Consider the following 11842-nt stretch of genomic DNA (forward strand, 5'->3'; position numbering starts at 1 on the left):
TGTTGATCCGGTAGCATCTTTCAAGTCAGACTTGGACAAATTTTTAGATAGCATTCCAGATCAGCCCTAAATTCAAGGACTAACGCGGTCTACATTAACAGGTTATAAATAGACGAAGTATAATCTTTCATATTAATAGTACTGGGGATGGATGACATTCCCTGTAGCGGTTAGATTTCATGTTGCGTTGTTTCTTGGTGATCATTGCCGAAACCAAGCATTTTCATTCTCATCTGTGGTGCAAAGTTTTAAAAGTATCACATCGATTGGATCAATGGTACTTATCCACAAGATTTCAGGCGTCATCGATATTAAGTATTGCACTCTAGTTCCATCAGGTATGGCTTACTTATTGTGGTGGAATAGGTGAGTGGTCACCTTGAGTCACAATGCAATAGCTCTTGGAAGTGAATGAAGCGCCAAATTTGAATAAATTTGATCTTATCTTTGCTGCGGTATTATATTTTCAAATGTTTGCACTTAGACGGACATGTTTAAAATATTCTTTTCGACTTCATCATTTTTTCTCATCCAGCCCAAACATAATCCACACTTCCACAAACATTTCAGAAATACAACTTAGCCTATGTATTAAATCCGTGTTTTTGAATTTCGTTGGACAATAACTTCATCGTGTGTTTCCCATACTGAATCCAAACCAGATCAAACAAATGATTCAATGTACCCAAAATTTGTTTTTTTTATGGGATTTAGTTTTTTAAACCATCATTATTCCAAATACAGTTTCATTGACACTATTTTTCCATATAATGACTACTCACTATTTTTACCTGTAATCATTAAGTTGATTGTGAAAGGTTTCAACTTTTGATCTAGCCGTTCGTTCGATCAAGTAGGTGATTGAAATATGTAATCATGCATTACTAGCCTTGTGGCCATTGTAACTAGCCTTGCTTGAATGGACCAGAGACTTTGTTTATGATAGCGTTGAAAAATTGTTGGTGGGACTAAATCTGCCATCTCAGGATATCAAACTGGCTTTGAGGGAGGTAATTTAGGCGGACGAGGATGGCTTTATCCCATTCCAATAATTTGAGGGTGACGACCACGGTTGAGTTAAGGCAATTAAAATCGTCTATCAACCCTCTGCAATGATAGAGTGACCAAACTTGTGTTACGAGAATGACTGAACAAAGAAGCTGTCTTGTCTCAATTGGAAATAAATTACATTAGATGTGTATTGTGTCTTGATTGTTAGCGTCAATAGCTTACAGCTTCAATGGTTTCAGCACTCATATTTGGAATTTCAGCCATCCTTCCCTATAAGTGTTGTGCAAATTGAAGATTCAATCCGACTCCTGAACCCAAAATGGGACCTAATCACCAAATGTGAAAATAATTGTGTAGATACTCTATGTCTAGCCATGAGACATTTCTTGCAAGAAAGATATTTATAAAAATTGAAGATTAAAATCCTTCTCTTAGCACAAATGTGATTGGGCTTGAAAAATATGTTATTTAGTGTATCACACTCTTCCAGGCGCCGAGAAGACAAAATATGCCTCTATTGTGGTTTCCTTTCCATTGAGGTAAAGTTACCTTTTAACCTTGGCGCCCCTTTCCATATTCTAAACGTTCATGTCTAATTGGAGGACACCCAAGCCCGGAGTTAAAAGCACGTTAGTTGATATTGATTTTTCTCTCCCATTCCTCGTTGAAGGGTTCTCAAAATGACCATTTCTTGACTTCTTTTTCTCGAAAAAAATACTATTTTGCAAAACTTGGAAAAAGATATTTTCTCTCTGCACCAAAAACAAACGAAAAATTGTTGAGGGAAATTTCGAATTGCCTGCACTTTTTAACGGGTTTTAACGAGGTGCAAAATAAGTAAATGCCATATTAAAATCAAAATTCAAATTTAGAAAAAAGGACTTAGACGAGGATTTCTCATTTCTGAATAGTGAGCATTGATATATGTATGGCTTGTTATCAAAGCCATGTCCCTTACAAACCAAATAAAATTGATGTTTCCAAAAAGCATTCTTCAGTATCCAAGCTTTATATGCTCAGAAAGAACCCAGAATATGTACACTTTCAAGTAAAGGATCTATGATTGTTGAGTGGTCTATTGTACACTTTAGAGGACAACATGATTCCCCAGAGAGCACGGGTTCGAATCTCGCCTTTGGAAGTCACCATTATATGGGAGAAGACGTGGTGCAGTGGTTGGCGAAGGTTTTTTAGATACCCACACGCTCTCATCTACTTTGGCCCCTTTTTTTGGTAATGTTCCGAAATATCGAAGATAACCTTTCTTCGGTTGTGAACGTTTCGAAAAGAACCTGAAAGCTTAAGCTGAACAGTTCCAGGGAGCTTGAGTCGAGCAAGTTCCTGGAATTCATTGGTTTTCATACCAAGAAGGGTTAACATGACTCTGAATGGGAGAAATCACGATCCGCTAAATTCTGGTTGTCAATTTACCATCGCTTGGTAACGATGATGATTTAAACTTGGAAGCAGCCCGGTACAAAACTAATATTTGTTATTTAACGTGATAAAATGCCAACCCATCCTCAATCTTACCCTTGGAGTGATCATATGAGAACAATATGATTCTCTTTTTCGGCGTTTTAATTCTCTCTTTGCTGTCAGGCACCTACTCATTAGACTTGACAACAAATCAGTTTGGAGCAGAGGGTTTATTTGGCAGATTTTACAAGGATGATCACAAAGTTGCTAATCCAAGTTTGTTCGAGAGCCTTAACAATTGAATAGGTGAGAAAGTGCGGTTGAAAACACCCCAAACAATAAAATTTCCCAATATGGTCTTACTAAAAATGCTGATCCTGTGACGATGTCCGTAGTGGTAAATGGTTCAGTTGAACCTGTTGCAGTTGATCCAGAAGTCGATGATTCTGATCCTGTTGTAACTGTTGTTGATATTGTTGTTCTTGTGGTTGTTGTTGGTGCTGGATCAGGCAAGGATTGAATCCAATCCACGATGGTTTCAAAGTTGGCGGTAGTCCATTTCAAGTTAATCCTGGCCTTGTCGAGCCCTTGGTTCAAGGATCCCATGACTAGTCCTAAATCGTCTTTCTTTTTCTCAATGAAATCTTCGAGCTCCTCAATCTCGTTCTTTGTATTGGCTGTATTGATGAACCCGGCAATAATTTCTGGCACTGAAGAAGTTGGCAAAACGTCTAGATTAGCCTTCAGCCAATCAAATTGAACTCTTCGTCCAAATGAAGTCGAGCCCACCGCCCGATAAACGGACCGAAAATCTTGTGACCGAATCGTTCCTTCATCAGCCAAAGTCAGATCCAAAAGTTGCTTCAAAAGCCCCTCATGCAATGAATGGCCAAGTCCATAAATGATCTTTTGAATATCTTGATCCACTTCCACTTGGGATAACTGGTTAAGTAGGAAATTGAAATGACTTTGATCCCCATTTTGAATCGCCACTTCGTAGATGAGTTGGCGCAAGTCTGGATTTATTTTGTTACCAGCCTCTGGATTAGACATCCACGCTTCAAACTGCTCTACGGCTTCTCGAATGCATGATGCATCTCCATAGAAGCACATGAATTGTAGAATTGACTTTTGTCGAAGGATCTTGACAAATGAGTCTTCATTGGCAACATCGAAACCAATGTCATCAAAGGCATTGGTCAATAGAGACTTGACGTAGTCCTTGAAAAGGTTGTATTCCTGATCAGCATTCCACATCATCGTCTCTAGATACTTGAGGGCATTTAAACCCGCTTGAAGAGGGACATACTCATCCTCTTGGGACAAGTACAAGGACAAGTTCAAAGGGACGTGGTAATCCAGCTGACCTGCTCGGGCCAGATTAAAGCTGTCATCGAGAATTTGAGCTCGATTCAATTTTCCAATAGCCTTTGAGTTCTTCATCAAGGTGTCGTGTATCTTTTGCCAATTTTCGGGCTCATAATTGACGCGATAGTAGCCCGTCTGTTTGACATTTAAAATATAAGCTTGATCCTTATCCGTCTCTATTTCCAGTGCCAAGTCCTCGTCATCGGGTTTCAACCAAGCAGTGGCAGTGGTATTAGTAAATTTACCCTCAGCATATTCAATGTTGATGGGGATGAAATACTTCAGACTGGACTCAACGGCGTCAGGGTCTAAAAGAAACCGCTTTTGTCTCACTGACCGGGTTCCATCGTCCTCAAGGGTGACCATGAGTACTGGATAACCTTCTTTCTCGGTCCAGTTCTCCATGATTTGGGCAATGTCAAGATCTTTCGGTAGAATATTGGCTGATTGGGCCACTTCATTCAAGGCATTCCAGAGATCGTAGCGATCAGCATTTTCATGTTGCTTCGTTTCAAGGTACTGATTGATCCCGGCCTTGAACACTTCCAATGTGATGAAGTTCTCAATCATACGAATGAGGCAGTTGCCTTTGCCATAAGAGAGACGGCTGTAAGTCATGTCGTAGTCTGGATTAGCTACCTCCACACTGATGGGTTTGGAAGAGACAAGAGCATCAATGCCAAATACATCATGGAGATCCATGATAAGAACGCGGTCCAACTTTTCATTGTTGGGTAGGATGAAGGTGGACCCAATGTTTTCAACATATGTAGCAAAGCCTAGAACCAATGTACCACAATGTAACTTGGTCTCAAAGACTCAAAGGTGACTTACCTTCGTTAAGCCAGAGATCGGTCCACCACTTCATTGTAACGAGGTTCCCAAACCATTGATGAGCCAATTCGTGAGCAATCACCTCCACAACCCGATCCTCATCACCTTTGGAAGAAATACTTTCTTGATAGAGCAAAGTGGCTTCCCGGTAAGTGATAAGTCCCCAGTTTTCCATGGCACCAGCACTGAAATCCGGGATGGCTGCCATGTCCATTTTGGGAAGTGGATAGTCAATACCGAAATAATCTTCGTAGTACTTCAAGACCCGAGGACCAACCTCAGCGGCCTTTACCGCTTGATCCTCTTTTCCCGGCATGTGATAAATCGAGAAGTCAATGTCACTATCGATGCCCACAGTGGGTTGAAACTCGGAAATTAGAAAGGCCAACAAGTAGGTGGACATGATATCGGTTTGGGCAAATTCGGTCACCATTCTGTCATCGCCAATTTCTGTCGTTGCAAGGACGTTCATATTGGACACGGCTTCAGTGCCCTTCTTGTGTCCCAACTTGATGTTAAATTTCGCTTTCCGATCAGGCTCGTCTAAGCAAGGAAAGGCCAATCGAGCTGAGGTGGATTCAAATTGCGTGACGGCCAAATATTTCGTCATGTTTGTGACTGGATCTTGGTAGGAGCTCCGATAAAAACCATCCAGGGAGTCACTTAAATACGACACAAAGTCCATAGAGAGAGTATACTCATCTGAAAATGTTTCGTGTTCCAGCGGGTCCTCCAGATGAATGATGAAGAACTCGCGTTCCAAATCGTATTCGAAAGCAGTTATATTCAATGGTTCTGGGTCCAACGCTGAAATGATGGTGATTGAATCCTCCACAATAAGAGTGCTCTTACTGTGTAAAACAATCTTATGCATTACATGGTCGTCTTCATCAAGGTCTACAGAGAAGTGGAGTTTCATTGTTCCAGGGATCTCAAAATCTCCCTCTTCAATCCTCGGGCTGAGCTCTACCTCGTAAACACTTGGAATCACGTGCTTGGGTAATCTGATCCGGTCTTGAACATGGGTTGACTCTCCATCCTCCATAAAGATGTGAAATGAGGCTAAATGAGCGGGGGCATCATTCAATATACACTGCCATTGGCCAGCAAAGATGGATTGGAACTCTTCTGAGTGAAGACCGCAAGTTCGTTCATCACCAAAAGCCGTGAAGGCTGGGACCACCAAAGCGTTCTCATCGTAGACCAATCCATCGGTAATATTAGCCAAATAATGCCGTTTTTGAGGAGTGATGAACAGACAACGATTGGGATTCAAAAGATCTCCAAAGGCGAGTTGGCACGAAAAACTGACCTCGTCATTGGGTTTGGCGAACAACTCCCTGTCTACGACAATTGGATAGTCGAAGTCTTGAGCAAAAACCGAATAAAGAAAAGCAAAGAAACAGAGCAGAATCTTGATGTGCTTCATGGTGTTATTCAGGTCTTTGATTGCGAGTCAGGTTATACTTGGTCAGTTGTGGTCAATTGAAATAAATCAACGAGTAAAGCAACTAAAAATATGATGTTCGAACTCACTTTAATTATAGCTACGTTAGCTTTCAGATGATAAGTAATCATAAACGTTCAACAATTGCTTTAATAATGTCAATAGACATTAATTGCAACTGGCATGTGACGAAAAATGTTCAGCACAATTAATTGAAAGCATTCTCAGTTGATGGCAAATTTCTAACCTCGACCCAAGTTTTGACGCAAGATATTTGATTTGAACAAGTCGAGAGTTTAAGTGCCAATTGAGCAAGTTTCTCAACTATGTAATAATCTAGTAGTGATTTGATGCAGTAGTTGTGTGTGCTTGATGACTGCGTGTCATCTTAAGAATTGACCTTTGACATACATTTTTGAAAGCAAAAAAAAAGAAGATGACAGAAGGGTCGCTTGATGTTTAAAATATGTCTTTTATCTTCACACTTCATGTGTCATCGGGATATGAATGCTCATACGATAAATATATGAAAAAAATGTAGCCTGGTGTTGCCGCTTATATCACTTACGTTCATTAGAATCAATCACGGGATTGGTGAGGTCTAGGATCAAAAGCATAAAGCACAGCAAGGTAAGCTGAAAATAATTCACGATTTCTATCCGCCAGAGTTTCTCTCTTTTTTCGTTCCCAACGATTAAATAACAAACCAGCTTTGTGTGTTAATAGAAAAATGGTTAGTAACAAAGTCATTGCGTGGACAGTATTGCCCCTTAAATGCTTAGCCACATCACCTCAATCGCATTAATTATCATTTATGAATGTTGCTTTCCCCATTTGTGCTTTGGCACCGGATAAATCGCCAGCAACATGGGGCAAGAAAGAAAATACTGTTAGTTCATTAATAACAAAATAATATGGCTTTTGTAGAATGATTGTGGTTCATTTATTGATCATATTGCTGTATTTCATATTTTTTGCATACAATTTCATTTGCCTCCTGCATTGATAACCATGAAGCTGTTTATTGCGTGTTTGAGAGTATCATGGCCAAGGACAAAACAACTAAAGAAACCGAAGCCACAATTGAACTCTCTCCGTTACCGGAGGGTGCTACAGTGGACGTAGTGTCTGTAGAGGATTTAGTAGTCCCTTCAGTAGACGAAGCGTCTGTGGAGGATTTAGTAGTCCCTTCAGTAGACGAAGCGTCTGTGGAGGATTTAGTAATCCCTTCAGTAGACGAAGCGTCTGTGGAGGATTTAGTAGCCTCTTCAGTAGACGAAGCGTCTGTGGAGGATTTAGTAGCCTCTTCAGTAGACGAAGCGTCTGTGGAGGATTTAGTAGCCTCTTCAGTTGTAGTAATTTCGTCAGTGGTTGTAGGAGATGCTGTAGATGTTTCTGGAGTTGTTGAGGAGTTGTCAAGCGATTCTTCCTTGTCTTTGAGGTCTTTGAGATTGTTCAAGTGTTTTATGGGGGCGTTGAACTTTGGATTAACCGCGTTGTCAAAGCCCCAAAACTCGTTGGCGGTGGCCACTCCCACAACAAAAGCCAAGGCAAAAGCCATCTTCATTGTGGTGTTCATGGCTGAATAAAAAATTGGCTTATTTCGATGTCCTGAACTGTGCTCAAGCAACCTTCACTTGCAACTGATAACTTTGATGAAAAATTGATGATATTTTATAATGCTTGCCCACAGAGATAAGGCTAGCCCGATGATTCAAGTATACCTTCATGACATTTTTGAGGACCGAAGAATGTGATTCAGTCTGTCAGTAGGTGTAGATCTTTTTTAGGAAAGTATTTGTTATTGTGTTAATGATTTACATTTCCAATTACTCCTAATGATGCACAATCACACTTTTTTACATTTTAAAAATTTCATACACAATTGGCAACCTCAGTATTTTTAGATTGTACCTAATCTTTGGCGCTCATGAGTGCCTCAATACTGTAGGAATACTACATGGAGACTGAAAGAGACACATGACCTGATAATGACCCTTGCTCATAATCTGAAAACATCTTTGTAAAAGAAGCCTTGAGGAAAGTGCTCACATTTTTGTGGAGGATAACAGTATTCAACCTCTCTATGATGGTAAGTTTATCAATATCTTGATCATCTCTCCAAACCTGGTTCATCTTCAAACGACTAAATCAAAGAGATAGCTAGATTGCTCGCGGAAAATCGATGAAAAGACACCATTTCGCTCTATGATCTTACTTTGCGAATAATGATGGGTATCAAAATACTTGTTGATTTTTCAATCCTTTTCAGCCAAAAAAAGCCTTTCTCCAAAAGGCTAGGTTAATTCCTGGAATTGGCGGAACTATTGAGGCTACGGTGGACATTAATATACACCAACAATCAGCTTCCTGACCTCACACTGCCCAGCGACCACTCGCGCACAAACTTAGGGTGGCTTTACACAAAGATGGAAAACCAAGATTGAATCCGGTTTGAGGATTGAAGAAGGAGTAATGCTGGGGCTAGTTATTCGCAATATGAGCCTTTGTGTTCGCCGTGAGTACAGTAAAAGACTGCAGGGCGTTGCTGGATTCAAGTCTTTGGCCAGCCTCGCCCTAGCACTACTCCTACTTGAATCCTCAAACCGGATTCAATCTTGGTTTTCCATCCTAGTGTAAAACCGCTCTAATGCCTGCTGTGGTTTTGGACTTCAAGTGCCAGAAAAAACCAGGTGTCACACTGACCGACAAAGTCATCGCAGATTTCATTTTCGATGAGTAAAGATTGCAACGATCCGAGATCATTGGCCTTGTACAACTCGTTGGGGGTAATGTTCAACGCTCCATCAAAGTTGAAACAGCTCGTCCCTTGCATGTAAATGATCGTTTTGGCGACAAGATATTCGACCAAAGAGAAGTGACTGATAGGAAGTGGATTTGTTCCATTCGGCCTCTTACATAAGTAAAGCCCCAGGATGGGTCGTTTATAAGGAGTTGCTCAATGCTACCGCATCCTTTGCCCAGCCATAGAGGGCAATGGAAAAATAATACTTTGGAAAATTCCAAGACCCCCGCTTGAGCGGATTAACGAATGGACGTCAGAGGCTATTGGCAAATAGTTTGGCTACTGTTCCAGACTGTGTGTCAATTGGTTCAAAAAACATCCACATATAACACTGCGATCAAATTTCAAAGTGTTTTACTTGTCGATAGGGAGGTCACATAAAGGCAGATTGCCCGTCTGCCCAAAAACCTGTCGATGCAAACAACGACCCTGTCCTTCAGGTGGAACAAGAGCATGAAAGAACAACTATCGTCTTCGAGGATTTCGAGAATTGAACGAGAATTTGAAGCCCTTGGACAAAGATAAACGTCTATCTATCTTGGGGGTGGCTTCGAATGTTGTCACCAACAGTGAAGACCAAGATCAATCTCAACAGGAATCATGGATGATATCTTCATCGGTGCCGCTGCAAACCTAAGCGTCGATGGCGATCATTAGGGGACGGAAAAATATATTTTAGATCAAATTGAATTTTCAATTATTTTGGCCATTTTAGGGCAAAAAGATATGTATGTCCCCAATTATAACCATAAAATAACCTTATACCTACGATTTTCGGGCGTGTTTGTCCTGACACAACAAGTTGTAACAAGTAGGATTCTACCGTTTGTCACCAAACCGATGTTAAAAGATGCAAGTGAGCTAAGTTTTAAAGTCAAAACCAAAACTAAGTGCCTGCTGAAACCCGACAAGACAAAGTGGGCGAACCTTTTGGTGTCCATCTCCAAATTGTTGGGTAGAGGAGAACTTCATGCAAGAACGGTGAACCTGTTTATATCAGACCTCACCGATGACAAGTATCTAGATTACAAGAATCAATCTTCAGATGTTCAAAAGTTAAAGGGTTGCCAATCATCTCTAAACCAAAATTAGATTATTCATGTTGATTATGGTGTTAGTTTTTTTATAGTACCATTTGATGAGATTTGAGGCTCATGATCAAGTAATTCTTGGATGGCGATTGATGGGTTTTCAAGAGGCACAAGGCACGTGTACATTCTATGCAATGGCTTTAACACGCCATTTTTTCCTAGGAACCGAAGGATGAAAACATTCATATTTCTATTTTTCCATTTTCTACAAGTTCCTTTTTTCTCATCTCCTCCCTAAAAGAGCATGAGTTGATAGGCATTGGTCGGAAATGAAGGTGTACTTTACTTTTTAATATGCTGTATTGTACGTATTCAATTAGCTTAGATTCTCATATCATGATGGCATTGATTTTAGAGACCACTCATTCACTTTGTCGTGGACAATGATTTCAGGATGCCTCAAAATATGATATTCACCTATTAGTCATAGTATTGAGTCTAAATTGAAGTTCAATTTTTCGTTGATGTGATGGGGAAACTATTTTGAGCTCAAAGAGCAGGAAGATTGTAAAAAAATAATGAAGCATTTTTTGCTTCAAAAACACGACGATATTTGAATAAACAACACAAAACTTATTTTAACCTTTCTTTAACTTAATTTTACCTTTTTTGACAGATTTTTGTAAAATATTTTTTTTACGAACCCAAAGTGATCATGAACTGCATCTCCGCATTTTAAGAGAAAATCATCATCATCAGCCACGGCACCAATTTTGAAGGGCACCAAAATCACGAAAAAGAAAGGAGGAGACGATATATTGCGATATCTGAGAGCTCAGCGTTGTGAATCCCATTTGTATTGTCCGTGAGTTCTCGTCCTTCAGCCCATCTTGGGTTCCATCCTTGTTGGTTGCTTGATGGTGAAAGATGAGTCGTTTTGGAAAACCGAAGAAGTTCCTGCTATTGGAGCGAATGCTTGAATCAAACAGGATGATAGAGGAAGGCCTATCTGTTCTTGAAGACTTGGTCATGTGGATGGGTTGGACATAGGTGAGCAGTGGTTGCTTTCGATCAACGCAAGATCGATTGTCGGCAACAAGTCGAAAGTGAGAGAAGTGCTTGAAGCATAAGAAGCAAAATTGTTACAATACAAATCCTATATGGTTTTAAAAGGCAGAGTTATTACGTCCTCGGTAATTAGTGGATTTAGTCCCTCGAGATGGATTTCAGCTAAGCTATTCCCTTTATATAAAAGAAGAGATCCTAGTGATATGGCCAACTAACGCCCAATCAGTAATTTGTCATCTCTTTCGAAAGTTCTTGAGAACGTTGTTTATTAACAAAATTCTTATCCTTTCAATGGCAATCAGAGGGAGGAGACGTGGCGTAGTAGTTAGCGCCTTTGCCAAGCATGAGTGAGGCCCGGGTCGATTTTCTTCCTCGACCTTTCTCAAGGAAAGTGTTAGACCTTGACAGGGAACCAGTCTGATACGGACTACGACACTGCCTATCGAAACTACTGGATACGGACGAAGATTTTATGGTTAGATTTGTTGGCCAGGTGAGGTTCATACCTCCGACCCTACCATCCAAACTACGAAAAACTACCAAATCATTCTACTGATCCACAAGGTAGTATTCTAGGACCGCTAGTGTTCTTATTTTATATAAAGGGCCTCCCAATAACAACACACTTCAAAGCGGCAATGCTTGCTCTTCAACATTTTAGCACTGACTTACGTGCAATGGAAACCGAAACTAGTCAATGGCTAATCGAAATAGGTAACTGGTTTGAAATTAATAAGCTGACAATGAACTGCATATTCCAAGGGGAGCCACGAAATGTGGTTGAAATCTTCCAGCCTTAGGACAGACAGATTGAGGGCAAGGCCGGTTGGAACCTACTGGAAATCGGCCACTAACACG

General features: G+C 40.4%; 1 protein-coding gene across 1 annotated transcript; it reads right to left on the reverse strand.

Moving 5' to 3' along the window:
- Nucleotides 1-2641: 2641 nt before the first annotated feature.
- Nucleotides 2642-6210, reverse strand: LOC131890345 (glutamyl aminopeptidase-like). The gene is made up of 2 exons (XM_059239679.1): nucleotides 4633-6210; nucleotides 2642-4577 (listed from the first exon to the last, which is right to left on the reverse strand). Exons 1-2 carry the CDS (start codon nucleotides 6059-6061, stop codon nucleotides 2722-2724), a joined length of 3285 nt encoding a protein of 1094 aa, XP_059095662.1. The 5' UTR covers nucleotides 6062-6210; the 3' UTR covers nucleotides 2642-2721.
- Nucleotides 6211-11842: the final 5632 nt, after the last annotated feature.

Source organism: Tigriopus californicus, chromosome 11 (assembly GCF_007210705.1).
Source record: "Tigriopus californicus strain San Diego chromosome 11, Tcal_SD_v2.1, whole genome shotgun sequence".
Taxonomy (NCBI): Eukaryota; Metazoa; Arthropoda; class Copepoda; order Harpacticoida; family Harpacticidae; genus Tigriopus; species Tigriopus californicus.

Excerpts from the sequence above, each read along its gene's own strand:
- LOC131890345 (XM_059239679.1), bottom strand. The coding sequence starts at position 6,061 with ATGAAGCACATCAAGATTCTGCTCTGTTTCTTTGCTTTTCTTTATTCG. Across the intron at positions 4,578-4,632 it reads CGATCTCTGGCTTAACGAAG|GCTTTGCTACATATGTTGAA; the intron begins GTAAGTCACCTT and ends CATTGGTTCTAG.